Source organism: Ochlerotatus camptorhynchus, unplaced genomic scaffold, assembly GCF_037179485.1.
Source record: "Ochlerotatus camptorhynchus isolate MF236.1 unplaced genomic scaffold, CSIRO-AGI_Acam_v1.1 ptg000146l, whole genome shotgun sequence".
NCBI classification, from domain to species: Eukaryota; Metazoa; Arthropoda; class Insecta; order Diptera; family Culicidae; genus Ochlerotatus; species Ochlerotatus camptorhynchus.
Window position 1 is genome coordinate 1,949,385 of NW_027040636.1, and position 16,705 is coordinate 1,966,089.

At 37.7% G+C, this 16,705-nt stretch overlaps 2 protein-coding genes across 3 annotated transcripts in view; both read right to left on the reverse strand.

The window, feature by feature from the left end:
* Nucleotides 1-16,705, reverse strand: part of Etf-QO (electron transfer flavoprotein-ubiquinone oxidoreductase) — a 476,511-nt gene that overhangs the window by 278,169 nt on the left and 181,637 nt on the right. The window lies entirely within an intron of this gene.
* cert (ceramide transfer protein) overlaps nt 1-16,705 on the reverse strand; it is a 50,383-nt gene that overhangs the window by 3,024 nt on the left and 30,654 nt on the right. The window contains exon 1 of one of the 2 annotated variants that reach the window (XM_065221676.1): nt 6,479-6,687. The exons of the other annotated variant lie outside the window; for it this stretch is intronic. Coding sequence (XP_065077748.1) covers nt 6,479-6,532 — 54 coding nt within the window. The 5' untranslated portion in view covers nt 6,533-6,687. Of the gene's footprint in view, nt 1-6,478; nt 6,688-16,705 lie in introns of those variants that run through there. 2 annotated transcript variants of the gene reach the window in all.

Below are 16,705 nucleotides of genomic sequence, written 5' to 3' on the forward strand. Positions count from 1 at the left end.
AAAAAAAGCACCGTTAACATACGCAAACATGTTGCATATCATAACTTCCTAGCTTAGGAGTAACAATATGAACTTAATCTTACATCGTTGTCGCAACGCAACGATTGACACAGAGAAACGAAGAAATGTTAAAACTATAGCATTGCTACATTGGCGGATTCAATAATAAAAAAGCAGCTAAGCAGCACTGTAACTTGCATAATAATTGCGCAACTAATGACAAAGTGGCACTCATTGTCGCTTTAGCTCAAAATCAAATCAAATGAACAGCTAGGCTTAAATAATATCTTGCAAACTTCAGAACTGTCACTAAGGGTCTCCAATAGATAAATCGGCCCGTGATTAATATGAAATAACTTCAATTGAAGATAATTAAGAATTCTTCCAACATCCATTTGCGCATCTCGAATTGGATAATGCAACGGATTTCCCAAAAACGAGAATTGCACAAATGGCTGTCGAATACTAATGAGTCTTTCAAGTTGAATAGTAAACGTGAAAAATCACTTGGAATTGCACTCGTAAAAAAATTTAATAGCAACATATCACTCAAATTTCAACCCAATTCACGGCCACGGCCAATTTCATTGCCATGGCTATATTGTTTCTGTTGGTCAAACTGCGAAAAGCGTGCAGACATACATTACCTTCAAAGAATTGTAATCTGCATTGGGGTTTTACACTGATGCGCTGTGCTGAGCATGTGACTGTCAACCACGAAATTATAGCTTCAGTGACTGTCAAGCGCAAAGGTAGTAAAACGGATGAATACATTTGAGCTTGACCTTTAAGTTCCGTTTTTTAATGATTTCCGAAGAAGATAGATTTGGATGTGCATTTTATTTTGAACTTAGAACTGATGAACAACATCTGCAGTCAACCGAGTAGTTCCTTTTCCGGTTGAATTTAGTTCTTCTTGAGTTTTATGTTCTTACTGGAACATAAATACATAGTGTTCTTCGAACACTACCACACTTGCCAAATGAAAAGTGTACTAAGCCAGGTAGAAATTTTACTATTAATTCTATGGATTAGGATAACATAAGAGGAAAAATCTCAATAAATATAGTTATGACTCGATTTTGTCAGCCCTTTTTTTTAAATCTTTTCTATTGTTACTTTTCTACGAACATTTTCTGTTAATACAGAATGTGAGTTGACTTTTACACTTTTTCATATGAACAGAATATGAATCAGTTTCGACGATTTTTTCTGTGGACCACTTTTTGCTTTTGAAGACAAATGTTGTTTGTTGAAATTTGTTAATTCAAGATCCCCTGATACAAATCTGTCTGCAAGTCTATAGGGGCTGTCCATAAACTATGTAGAAAGGTAAGGGGGGGGGGGTGCAGGAATAATCAACGGCCCATACAAATTTAAAAAAAAATAATAGGAAATTGTCTATGCAGGGGAAGGGGGGTTTAGAATCCCCAAAAACTGTCTACATAGTTAATGAACAGCCTCTGTAGTAGTCTCAACATATACAGAGAAAATTATTTTCCTTCAAATCGTGATGGTTTTGGAATGGCGATTTTGTTTTGTATTATGTTCATTGCAGCAAACACACCGTGGGATGATTTAAGCCGAAGTGAAATATCAATTTGTACATGTTTATACCCCGGACAGACTATGGCTTATATCATGTAATATAGGCTGTCTTGCAATGAGCACTCATACATAGGATTTCCAGTGAAAACTAGATATATGAGTGCTCATTGCAAGACAGCCTATATTACATGATATAAACCATAGTCTTGCCGGGGTATTACTTTTGTATAGCAAAATATTTTAAAAGTATTAATAACCTATATTTAATCATTTGATTTAAATGTTAAGTTTACACCTCAGGATGTCTTTCAATACAACCAAGATTTTTTTCCGACTACTACTGGAACTGTTTATTTTCAACTTCTTGTAGAAGATTCATCCAACTACTTCAGGTGATGACACAGACATTCCCAGAATTTGTTTTCCTACTTCCTCAGATTTTTTCTGACTTCATTCAGGAGTTTCTTCTTACTACCTCCAGAAGCTTCATTTGATTTCCTTTGAATGATTCTTCAGATATCCCCCAGATGTTTATTTTTAACTTTCTCCGGAAGATTCATCCAGCATATCCTGGGACCACTAGAAGAGTTGCGATGCAAAGTAGCGATGCAAAGTTGCAATGCAAAATTACGATGCAAAGTTGCGATGCAAAGTTGCGAAGCGAAGTTGCACTTGAAAAATGCCAGCCAAATTTCTGCCGAACGAGCAATATATCCGACCAGAGTCGGTAAGTTTCTTCCAACATTCTCCGGAAGTTTTTCCGACTTCTCTGAAAGTTCTTTCCTACCTAACCAAAAGTTTCCATCAGCATCTACTGGAAATTGCTTTTGTCTTACTGTATTGATAGTTCTAGACGGAGTAAATTTTCCGGGAATGGATTTCTGGTCAATGTGGCCTATTTTTAGTGTATGCCTTTTTTATTTAGATGTTTTCCAAGAAATTTGAAGAAGCTTCCCTAGAATTGAGAAACGCAGTTTTCTTTGTGAAATTTTGGGGAAATGAAATGTAATGCTGGTATTTCAGTTAAAAAAAATCTTATCACTTGTCAATATTTTAAACAGAAAAGTTAGAATAAAAAATATTTTTTAGGGGCAACGTAATTTAAAGCAGAAAAATAATAAATCAAAACTAGATAAATGGTGTTCATTAGGGTTGGTCATGTATATATGGTGGAACATTACCCTATGCCCCCACAACATCTCGCAACCTGTGACCCACCAGGAGCTGAGTTTGGACAACTATCCGGTGAAGGCCGATGTGGGCTCATTCGTCAACCGATTTCAAGCTTCCCGACGCAACTACCATCGCGTCAGCTGGGATCAGTTCCAATACTGTGTCACGACTACGGTGTCCTTCCGGAGACGCCCGAAGACGTTGACCGGTGTCTACGTTCCATCGAGGAGCCGATATCCCGGGCCAGGGAACAACAAGTGCCAGTATCCAGACAGGCAATACCAGCGTTCTGGCTTGCCTGTCTTGAAGACGCACTGTAATCGCCTAACAAAAACCATCCAAGCTAGGATGGTGGACCTCAGAAATCAGAACTTTGCTAACAGGATCCACTCTCTCCCAGATTGTGCAAAACCCTTTTGGAAATTAACCAAAATCGTTAAAAATAAGCCAAGACCCATTCCACCACTGACCCCACTGGATAGTCCCGACGACCCAGTCGTTCATCTGATAACTCCTGAAGAGAAGGTTGCCGCGATAGATCAACACTTCGTCAGCTCCCATAATCTCGGACAAAACATCGTCAGCCCTCACGAAGCTGAGGTTGCTGTAAACGCAACCAACCTCCATCAGATTCCTATTATTTTTCCCGAGGAATCCGACTGACGAACTGTTGACCTGTATCAAATCATCTACAAACATGAAGGCCCCAGGTTTCGACAACATCCTGAATCTGGAACTCAAACACTTGAGTTCGAGATTCTACAACCATCTGGCACTGATTTTAAATCAGTGCCTCAGACTTGGCTACTTCCCCTCGTGTTGGAAGTCAGCTAAAGTCATACTCATCCGGAAACCTGGAAAGGATCCGTCCTCTCCTTCAAGTTATTAACCAATCAGCCTTCTCTCTGGGGTATCAAAACTGTTCGAAAGAGCAGTCTACCTGACATCTGCCGAAGAAAACAACTTGTTACTCGAGGAACAGTTTGGTTTCGACCGTATACCAGCTGACTCGAGTAACAAACATTCTCAGACGGAACAAGTCTGTTTCGAAAACATCTGCCATGGCGTTGTTGGACATTGAAAAAGCGTTCGACAATGTCTAGCATGATGGCCTGGTGTTCAAATTTCAGCAGTACGGTCTTCCAATCTTCCTAGTGAAGATAACAAATAACTATCTATCGGATAGAACGTTCCGAGTCTTTCTGAATGGCATCACATCGGATGCTTTCATCATCGGTGCCGGGGTTCCACAAGGAAGCATCCTTGGCTCTCTTTTATTCAACCTATTCACCTCCAATATACCGGCTCTCCCTGATGGTGAATCGTTGTCTCTGTTCGCAAATGACACATATATCGCCTGCAAGGGTAGGGTTATCGGATGTCTGACTGCTAAATTTCAGAGAGGCCTGGACTTCCTGTCTGAATATTTCAACAGCTGGAAGATCCGTATCAACGCGGCAAAGACCCAGGTCATCATCTTTCCACACTCTAAATCTCCCAGACTTGTTGCGTCGGTGAATAATAAGATCTGCCTGAATGGCACAGTGGCGGAATGGTCAAAGAAGTTAGTCTACCTCGGCTTAATACTAGACAGCAAGCTGATTTTCAGTGGGTACGTTGACAAAAACCAAAACCAAGTGTAACATCCTGAAAAGATTCCTGTAACCACTCATCAACAGGAGGTCTACCCTGTCTCTGAAAAATAAGCTTGCTGTCTACAAACAAATCATCCTTCCCGTAATCGAGTACAGTATGCCAATCTGGGAGAGTTGCGTCAAATGCCATCACCTCAAACTCCAAAGGATCCAGAACAAGATCCTTAGGATGATCCTAAACAGTCCCCCGCGAACTAGAAATTCTGAGATCCACCTCCTGGCTGGAATTCAGACATCAGAAGAACGGAGAGTTTTTTATCCTAGAAAGTTTCAGAGACACTTCATACGTGATCTAGCACGTTAGGTTAAGTTATACTCGTAGTTTGGTACTTTTTTCAATTCAAACATAACACACCTGCCAAGGGGTATTCTGTAGAGTAATAGAAAAACGTGAATACATAAATTAGAATAACAAGTAAAACAAAGATGAAGAGCCTGATAGGCTAATTAATTAAAATGTTAAAACAATATAAAATCAAAATTAACAAAAAAAAACCTAATTTTACTCCTACTATGCCCCCACTGCTCGATGCGCATTAAAGTCCCCAAAAAACTTAAATTTTGAAATGACACGAAGCTATTAATTTGCATGCCAAAAATTGCAAAATTGGTAAATTTTAACCAAACCTTGGATCGCTTTAACGTCTGAGAAAAAGTAAACAGACAAACAGACATAACAGATATTTCTCACTGTAAAACATTGTCGCTAAAACATTACCGCCATCTGTTGAGTACACTGTGGGGGGCATTACACTGAACAGATGGCGGCAGTGTGTAAACGTCAAACACAAGGGAATTACCTATGCGCGCCACAGGTGACGGTACTACCAACTGCGATACTTTTAAATTGTCCGTTAAATGCTTGTTCGATGAACAATTTGCGAGAGTTATGTCTGTTTGTCTGTGGTATAACTATAACTTAAAACAAAAATATTAGATTCCTGATTTATTTTAAAATAAGGACCCCCCTAATCATATTTTTTTTATAAAAAGAAGGCCCATTTAACTATAGACATCTTCTACCAAGACACTAACCACCTAAAATGATTAGAAACGGAACAGAAATTTCCCACTAAATTGCCGTTTTGGACTATTATAGTGCATTGTGGATCTAGATATCTATTCAAAAAAAATGGCAGATCGTTACAAAATTCAGTTTTGATTAAGTTCAAATGGTAGGCAATATGCTGGGTACCCTTTCTTCTTAAAAATACACCTCATCTTCGAAAATACAAATTTGAGGTAGGTACGTTTCTTCTCCGATGTGCGTTTCTTCACCGAAATAGTTTGTTCATAAAATTAAAGGGTTCTCGCCAATTTTTGAGCTTTGTTTTGTAAATTCAGAAGTCATAACTTCAGGATTCAAAATTCTAACAAATTCTGAGCTCCGCAAACGATTTCCAGATCAAAACGTGCTTCGTGACTTGAAGAGTTTGAAAAATCCTGGCGTAAAGTATTGATACAAATTAGGACAAATCGAGTCAGTTATGACTGACCGCAAAATAAAAATGGCACTGAACTTAAGCCTTAGTAAATTTCATCGTTGTTTAACTTGGACTAGACTCAACCGTTAGAATGCAATAATACAAACAATGGCCGAATAACGCGCTTGTAGACAGCAAACATATGTTTTTCTTATAATATGTGTGTATGCAACTGTTGTTAATAGCAAAAGCAAACAAAATGGAAGTAAAGGGCATATGAAACGTGCAAGACACACAAACTTAGTTCTTTACGACTAAATGCGGGATAAGCACCTAGGCCTAGGTACAAACATATATAGCAGTGAGGTTTTTTAGACGATTATTTATTATAATCCAAAATCATCGTACCGTCCAGATAACGCATTCTTCGTTTCATGGTCACCTTTAGTGCCCTTTTCCTTATTCTGTAAAATTGTTCCACAACGGTACATTTGCACTATTTAATGTTACAGATGAATGACCAAGAGTAGCTTCCGGGAAAAGGTTTGAATCCTAACCATTTACGACATGCTATGTATAACTATGTAAATTGTATTTGTCAAATGCCTATACAATTCGCAGCTAATTGTAACAACTTACCAATTCAAACCCACACAATAGAAAACAAATAATACGTACAATTTTGTTATGTCTGAGTCCTTTGAATAGCCTAGCAGCTGTGAGTGATGGCATGGTTGTGGTTTTGGATTGTGAGCTAAGGCACAACTATCCTCTTGGCACTGCGTTGACCTATATATCATGCAATCCACGCCTTAACAAATTATCTGCCACTCGGAACTGAAACCGTCCTTGATGTACGGTCACAATTTGGAACACAAATTTAAAGATTGTATTGAAGTTTTGTTCTTGCTGAATTAAACCCCAATAGATAATAGAGGATTGTTGTCAAATTAACACAAAAGTGTTTTCACAAAAACATAACGAAAACGCACAATCTTCTTCCGTCCGGAACAATAATATCAAGTTCAAATAGAAACGAAACACCAAGGTAAACTGCAATTTTTGGCAAACAGTGAGGTTTAAAATGGTCACACTTTATCAAAAAAAAGATGTAGCACAACGGTGACAACAACAATCTCGAGGACGGCCACAACGACAACGACTACAACGACGGTGAACGTGTATCGACCAGGCAAAGGAAATTTACCGACTGACTTGCTAACTGACTGACGAACGAAGCGAGCTTGTATGGATAGGCCAAAGCCATGCCAGTTACAATAGGTAAGTAGGGACGGCAGGGTAATACGGCCACCCTAAGCTTAAAGTAAAATATAACCAAAAGTATACGAAATTGTATCGACCTTTATAGTACTTTCCCTAATAACATTTATTTTCAGGAAATTTCCTTTTCATTTGATGTTGTTTTCTCACGAACCAAAAAAGTCTAAATAATGGAAGAAAAAAAGCATGCGGGGTGAGGTTGGCGATCCCTCGGGATAAGACGGCCACATGCAATATCACATGATTCTGGTCATATAGAAGGTTGTTGTTTTCGGCAAAGTTGTACAGTGGGGTCAAGGCTTATTGGTCAGAGAACAGTAGTTCTGAATTTTCTTACTATGCGGCACTGATGTGCATCTCATTTTCCGGTATAAAATATATTATGAGATCTTGACTATATAGGAAGTTTCCGTATTCGAGAAAAAATTTCAGCTGGCCAAGGTATTCTAAATTGTGAGTACGTTAGTTCAAAGTTATCTCACTACATGCATGTGAACTTCATGTTAATGTTAGGATCATCTCTTTAATAATAAAAAAAAAAGTTCTAAGAAGTTATTGTCTTCGGAAAATTTGTTTAGGTGATTGAAGCCTTCTGGATGGGAGGAAGATTAGTTCAAAATTGTCTCACTACACGGCGTCTTTATGTGTATAATAAGGAAACTCTTATTCACCTGACCAACTTTGCCCAAGACGCTGTGAAAAATGTGAACTAATTTGTCTACCATTAAAAAACCGTTGATCACTTAAACATGTTTGCCGAAAACAGCAATATGATATAGCTAATAAATACAGCAAGTTCACATGTACACTACCGCGGCGTAGTGAGAGATTTCCAAATTTACTTGATCACCATCACCATTTGGAAGGCCTTGATCATCTTATCAACATTGTCAGAAGCGCATACTTCGTAGAGAGCCAGAATCATGAATCGACCACTTTTACGGATATTCCGGATCTTTCGGCAGATCCACCGGGGTATAACACATCCCATCCAAAAGTGTCCATCTTACGCCGATACAATTGAAGCTGTAACAGCTTCTGTAATACCTCATAATTTAAAGAAAACTTTGTCTTTCCTCTGTAAGTATACTTGTGTTTTCGGAATAGCAACATTACTTTACATGATAAATTATATAATAGCTCTAAAACATTAAATTCCGTAAACACAAAATAGCATCTGCCAGCGCCGGTATGCACAATGTTTGTTTTTGGTGTTCATATTGACATTTCACCTGTTATCGCGCTAAAATGTATGTTACATCATCAAATAAATTATAACAAATAACTCTACACAGCAAAAAAAAGTTGTTGAATATTACATCGAAACTACTGCAACCAGGTCAATCCATCGGTTGTGTAATATCACATTGTACAATGTACATCGATTTTGCGAACAAAATTACATACATTGATGTAATATTGTATCTGCGTTTTGCTATTACATCATTATTTCATACATCAGCTTGAATTACGTTGATCGATATTACATTTTTTTTTTGCTGTGTACATCATTTACATTTTCCAAGGATGGATTTCAATAATGCAAAGGATGACCATCTTCCCCCGTCGTCCCCAATACTTTACACATTTGCAGCGAAATGCACCGCGTTGGGTTTGGATTTGAGAGTGAGAAGTTAGTAGAATTCGCTATACGAACAATAAACGAATGGTGTTTAGTGCGTCGTCGGATGGAATCGGTTTGTTTATTATAACAAAACTTCGTATGACAAAAAAAAGATAAAAGATCAACAGTTCATTTTACCATAGGCAGTTGGAAAATACGGCCTATAGACATTAACTGTCTATAATCACCGGAGACAAAAACAAAAGCTTAAAATATATATTGTTTAGTCAGCTTTCGATTTGGAATTTCGCATGGAAATCACACATTATCAGCATGGGAAAAAATGCATTTTTTAGGATATGAGTAAAATAAGATCTTGTTTGTAATGCTTAGACATAATCCGCGTTCCTGAAGCATATATTATGCGAAGGGAAAAATTGCTTCTATTGTTTGCATCTACCAGAGGGAAACAATAGCTATGTGTAGGTAGCTGGCATCCACTAGAAATACTCAGAGGGAGAGATGATTTTGAGCCAAATGAACTGCCAAAATCTGAGCCAATCGAACATTCCCATTAGATATTGTTAGACGATTTCTCATTCTTATTAGATTTAGTTTAAGAGTATTGAAATGGAACAGAAATTCAATCACCTTTATGTTTCGTGCGATTTGACGGAAACGTGCACTTTTATCAAATTTTTTGCAGTTTTGGTGCAATCAGCAATATTATTTTGCACGTAAATCGATCCAAAAATAAAAGTCATGTGAAATGCTGGCTTCTAGCAAGGGTTGCAAGATAATTTAGGTACAAATCCCTGCTGCCGAATTGTATTTTGTTTTCTCCGCCTATCTCTCCCTCTGAGTATTCCTAGCATCCACCACCTCGAACAGCGAGCTTGTGGCACGGATGGCCATTGTACCAAGTCGGCTGATACGCTTACCCCCAGGGAAGAAACTTATGCAATTAATCAAACAGCTATTTCTGATATGTATGCTTTTTAAGGTACGAACTCTTTAATTCCTTTACACAAAATAAAATATCTAGTAATGTTTAGCTAACGGTCTACACTGATTGACGACAAATAAATAAATAAATAAATGGGCGTTTTCCCTCACTTCGTTGAGTAGATGTGATTTGATGTGTCGCATGATATGGATATGGTAGATCATAAATTTGACCATATGGAACCATAATCCGGAACAACCGATTCCATGTGGTCTTATTATTGTTCTCTATCATATCCTGGAGTTCCACGAAAAAAAATGTTGTCACAATGACAAGTAAGACATATGATAAACATTGAAAAAACACCTCCGTGCCAATACATACATTCTTGAACATATAACAAAGAGGGAGAGGCCTAGGGTCAGCTAACATTCGGTGGTACGTCGTTTTAAAAGTACTGCAAAATATCGGACTGATCTAAGCGTGCCCTGGCGATCGAGGATATTTCCCTGCTCATCAAGTTTGGGAATTTCACACGAGATAGGTGAGCAGTTTCACGCCAGATGACGAATCGGAAAAACATGACCATCTCCGATTTGCATAAAACTTTGCATAATTGTGTGAATCCTTCACATTTTTACAAAAATTCGGCCATTTTGGATCGTATTTTTTTTTAATTGCGTTTGTGTCATTTTTCAATAAATTGTAACACAACAACTTCACTTCTGATCGAAATGACGTCTGATAGTTGTTAAGAAAAATAAAGTTTTTTTGGGAAAAATATACATGGTACATTTTAAAAGTAATTTTGTGTACAGATTCCAAAAAAGTGCTACTAACTCAAATATCTCAAAAAGTATGTCTTCAATTCATATATATATATATATACATAGATGAGATGGATGTAATGTCGGCCTAGTAATGAGACCTAGCTCTACAAGAAATTTATCCCAGATAATACGCCTAACCAAAAGCTAATTCGTGGACGGATTCCTCCAGTGGAAAATCGTAAAAACAGCGCTTTTACCTCCAAAATTCTGTAAGTTAATTTCATCGAAATTGCATTAGCATACAACATTGGATGGATACTAAAACTTCACTAAGAAACTTATTTAACGAGCTAACCAGGTTTCCAATGAAGACCTAGAATACTCATTAAAGTCACTCTATGCTGTCAAGGCAATTCTTGTCTACGTATAGTATATTTAAATCATTATTCAATCGTAAAAGTGCTACCCCAAGCAATCAAAAAAAAAAAAAACCCTCCCAAACAAGACCATTATTCTGAATTCTCATTTAGTTAGTTCTCTCAGCTAATCAAGCTGTTAGGAACAAAATAACGAACAATAACTAGAAGTATCCAGAAAAACCATCCCATTAGCAGCTTAAATTTTGCAACAACTAACAGCGTCTAGCGTCTACGGAAATGGAGATCTCAGAATGTGACAACGCTTAGTGGGAGCTGAATTTATTATAGGCTCAAAATCACCGAAATACCTTGTTACTTGAGTAACTTTTGCTCAATTGACATCAAGCATTGAACAACCAAAAGTTCGCAACTAAAGGGTATATTCGATAAGAAATGGCACATACATATTTACTCACCAAAATTAAATCGATTATTGGATTTTCTTGAAATTTTCAGGGAATGAAAAGGTACTAATGAGTTATGATTTACAAAATTTGTTTTATTCAATTTCGTCTCCCATCCCGAATGCCCGCACCTTTCTTTTAACTAAACCCATCAAATTTTGTGCAACCGATTTTCCCATTGTTTTTGTTGATTTTACCTAAATTTTCTTCAACTCCAGCTCTATTTCAATAGTTGTTTGCGAAGTTCCGTCTTCATAATTGCCAAGAATTTTTCAATTTGGCGAGGTTCCGTTGAATTTGGTGGGTTCATATATTTCCGCACAAAGTTGACTCCGTTGGCTCGGTACCACTCCAACGCGTTTTGAGCGTAGTGGAAGGATGCTAGATCAGACTAAAACAGAGTTGATCCTTTGTGCTTCCATATGAATGACAAGAGACGTTTCTTAAGGCAATCTTTCGTGTAAATCGTACCGTTGATTGTTCCGGCAGTGATGAAGGGAGCACTTATTTTACCACATCCGCAAATCGCCTGCCATATCAGGAACTTCTGGCAAATTTCGATAATTTCTTCGGAACATCGAACTTAGACTTGACAACGAAATATTCTTGCCCAGGAAGTTGATGGAAGTCAGCCTTGACGTAAAGTTCGTCATCCATCACGATGTAACACGATTTGGATCCCAGCACACTTCATGGTTCACAAAACCGACTGACACCTTGCACTTTTTAGCGACATCTCGAAATGACATGTTTGGACGGTTCTTGAACAGGACATTTTACTGTCCATTGGACCACTTTTATGACCACTCCCTTTCTTCCTTGGGTCACTCAGAAGCTCGTTGAAGGTTCTTATCACACGAGACACAGTTGTATTTGCAATTCCAAGCTTTTTAGCGATACATCGGTGGGACGCCTCTGGATTTAAATGCACAAATTGTTTTCACGGACTACTGGGACTACTGTTTGAATAACTCAAGACCAACAATTGAAATGGCCTTAACTCCATTTTGTAAACAAACCTTGTAAGGCCATTTTCTCGCGAACCGAAGTCCGCAAAGGCAAACCAACATAATGAACAGGTAGGGGAAATTCTCCTCTACCCGATTGTGGTTTAGGTTTGCGAATGAAGGTTTCGGTTCGCGAGAAAATGGCCTTACAAGGTTTGTTTACAAAATGGAGTTCAGGCCATTTCAATTGTTGGTCTTGAACTATGAAACTTGACAGATATAAACAATACGCTATGAATAAGATTTACTCAGGTTTTTTACTCATACGGTTCAAAAGTTACAGAAGATTTTCGGTGTGCCATTTTTATCGAATACACACCTTATATTTAAAATTTGAAATGTAAAACCATCCTCAGTCTACACCGAGTAATTAAGTTGATTGAAACAATTGAACTCAGTCATACATAATAATAAGTTGTTGTTATTAAGAAATATTTCTCTGAATTTGAATTAAATTCCCTGAAATTCCCTGATTATCCAGGTCCAAAAATAAATTCCCTGATATTCCGTGATTTTCCAGGTTTTCCAAGGTAGCCGAATCCCTGGAAACCATCGTCCAGAACGAAACAAATCAGCCAGCACACGCGCGGTCGTGAATAACTACATTTCAAGCAAACGGCGGAGGCAGAGAAAAGGAAAAATGTCGAAGCGCATTATTTTTCAAACAGTTAATAATAATTAAATTTGGCTGCAAGCTTGCATGTGACAGTAAATTATCAACTCCCTTATTTAAGCATAATTATAACATCTACTGATTAGTGATAAGTATTCATGAACATTAAATAAATGCAGTTATTAGCCAGCAATCAGCAACATTCTACATGAGATAAATGTATGTCGTACGCGAAAACAGTTCAGAAATGTCCGCTTGCCAGTTTGTTTTTGTGTGTCTTCATTATTGCGATAAGTAGGTATCAAATATTAAGACAAAACTATTAAAACCCATTACTCGTGCCACCATTCTGTTGCGCTTTAAAGAGCTCAAAATCATTTTGATTAAGAAGCTGTTGAGCCTATAGAAGCTCAAAATCGCTTTGATTAGGAACCTGTTGCGCCTATAAAATTTTAAGAACTCTGAAAATATCTGATTACGAAAATGCGTAATAATCATAAGTAAATAAGAATGCAGAAATTAGTTTGAAAATGTATGCTCTGAAAATCTGATTATTAAAGTAAATTAGTTAACCTGTTTGCAAAAAGATTCCGAATCTGTATAAACCTTCCAGCGCCGATAAGGGAACAGTTAAAGTAAACTCTTTTCTTTTCATACTATTACATACATACGCGCATTCTATTTAGGGGCTGTCCATAAACTACGTAGACAGGGGGGGGGGGGGGGGTTGACAAATATGCACAGCCCATACAAATTTTAATTTTTTTGTATGGATAATTGTCTACGCAGGGGGAGGGGGGGGTCAAGAATCCCAAAAACCTGTCTACGTAGTTTATGAACAGGCCCTTAGGAGATGGTTAAGACCACTAAAACACAATTAATCCAGTCCACACCAAAGCAATGAAAGGAGATAAAAATAGCTTTCATTTGCAACCAGTTATACAGTGCGTAAGTCAATTATGCATGCGTTGCAAAGTAGGATTCATTTCCTATATATTTTTGACATTTACCATATATTGTTTCGCACCGGCAAACATTTCAAAGTTTGATTGCACTATTTCGCATTTTAACCCTCCACGCTAGAGTAACTAACTGTTCAAGGAAACTCCGTTTCGCTGATTCTCTTCATACGCCTTGGATTTGGTGGTTTCTTACAACAGATATGACCAGGCGCAATTCATTTTCTGTATTAATATGTAGGTACCTCCAGCATCACGATCAGATGAAGAAAAGTCGAACCAAAACAAAGCAGCAAAAGGTAAGCAACAACCATCAACAGCAGCCAGTCAGTATTGGAAATTCGAAGGTTTACATTGCGCGCCTGCCAAATACTTCTGAAAACAGGTCATCGGTCGGCTGTTCACATGAAAGCTCCATTCCAAAAGTTACATAACGAAAGTTGTAGACACCGCCACCGGCATCTGCTGAGCTCAACGCACTCTCAACACTGGCGAGAGACTGGAGGTAAGATGTGGGCGATGGAGAAAGAAAAGACAAAAAAATCGTTCAAGGTTGACCAAAAAATAATAAACACTACAGGTTTGCATTGCAGGCTGCTGGTTAAACCTTTCGATACCATTGCGATTTGGAATCAGTGCTGTTAATTTTCATATCATTCGATTGAAGATGAACCAATACAACCATTCAATCAATTCTGTGAAAACGAGTTCTCACATGAATATAACTTGAAGAGCCCCTTTCTCATTCGAAGCTCATCGTCACTGTCAATTGAGTCACTATCATTTGATATACGACAGTGGAGTTTGGAAGAAACCCAGCAAAATGGTCCCGAACAGACAAGTCGGGTCAATTTTGGGTTTATGTCGGATCAACATCGGGTTGGGATTTGGTAGAAGTCAGGTGGGTATCGGGTTGGCTTAGCTTTTTCCGCCGGAATGTCGGCTAGAACTCCGTTCATGTGTAGGTTGCACTCAAGCGTTTCTCAAATGAGAATGACCCATGCCTTCGTCAAATGACTAAGCAACTGATATCACCCATTCGAAGGAGGTCTTCTTTGACAGCGGATAGCTGCTTTTCTCATTTTCATCAAAAATGTTCAATTGATTATGAGAATTTACAGCACTGTTTGGAATATTGATTTTAAGCATAGAGAAGATAAATGCAAATTAAATTGCCAGAATACCTACCAATACCTAATTGCCATGCTTTTAAAAGATTTGACCATAATCTTTAACAGCTATTAGCTTATTAACACTCCGAACACGATGCTTCCGGTAAAATGTATTACGGCAAACTTGCAATGTTTGAAAAAATCATAGCTCAACTTTATTGCGGAATTTCTAATCTATTAGCGCCATTTGAAACTGCATACTTAAAAGATTTATTCGGTAACAATAGATTTAAAATCTATAGATGAATTGTTTTTTTTGATTTTTCAAACATTGCCAATTTGCCGTTACACATTTTACCGGAGGCATCGTGTTCGGGTGTTACTGAACAGATTACCATAGCCGCTAAATTTTGAATAAAAATATTGACTTCTTTAGCAATGATTAGTTTATTCTGTAGCATAGCATAGCATAGCATAAACCAGGTTGCACAATATCGTAGGTGGTACGAGCTCCAAACTATTGTTAAGAAGGAGACCCACCTTCATCCGTTGCTGTTACATAGTAATTTGAGATTAATTACTACCTATTAGAGTAATGATTAGTTTATTCTGTATCAGGGCTGGTAGTGATCACTGCTGCCTTCTTTTCTTTCCTTTATTTAAGGTCGGTCTCTGTTCCGCAATCTAGTGCCAATCACCGACGGACATCGATTGCCATCCATTGACGGCAATCAGATGTGCAGGAAGGCAGCTTCCACACCTGCGTAGAATATCGCACCCATTCATCACTCACATGGGCCGGGACTAACGGCTTTGCTTCCCTTCCGAAGGAAGACGTGACCAGAGATTTTTATGCCTCAGAAAAATCCCACCGACCTCGACTGGGATTGAACCCAGACCCATTGGAGTGAGAAAGCAGTCACGCTTACCACTACACCATCGGCGCCGGCGCCACTGCTGTCAAAAATAGTGATTTTAGTGACCATGTTGAAGAAATAAGTGACCAAATAGTGACTTATAGTGACTAAAAAGTGACCTAAGGGAAAATAAACGTTTGATGTTTTAGACGTACGATATGAACCTAAAACGCAAGATTCATTAGAAAGTTTATGGCCAAACCCACGGTATTAGTCAGGGTGTCTACTAACTTCAAACACCTGGAAGGCTCAGAGAATTTTCTGACTAAGGATATTTAAAGAAAATAATGAATTTTAAAATACAAGGATTTAATGTTTCTCGTTATTTACATTCACACTTTGAACTTAATAGATCCACAGTGGACTAATATTCAGTAACAAATAAATTTAAAAAAACAGCGGCTTGAATTGTTTTTCTTTTTTTTTTTGGAACATGCATATTTTTTAGAAATTTTAAATGTGAACTAATTCTGGACTTAAAAGGTATAATACTTAAAGAAATTTTCAAGAATCTGGAGTCAAAATCCATGCACAGTTAAAAGCTCGTGAAGTTTTATTATAATTTCTAAGGACCGTATTTCAAGGAAGTTCTGGAAAAAAATTCTTTCAGGATAAAATAAAATGCGATCTGTTTTTAAGGTAGTTCTGAGGAATTTTAGATTTATTGTGAAGCCTGAACGTTTTGAGTAGAATTTCAAGAAACCCTGAATTGAATTAAAAGCAAATTTTAATGAAAACTCTGGAAATTTCTGAGGAGCACAACTCCTGCAGAGCATAATTTCAAGGGCCTTCTGAGGATTATTTTATAAAGTTGTGGGAGAAAACGAATCTGGAGCATAAGTCCTTGGAATCTTTTTGAAAATACCAAAAGGAGAATTACAATTAAATCTGAGAATAACTCCAGAACATTTTC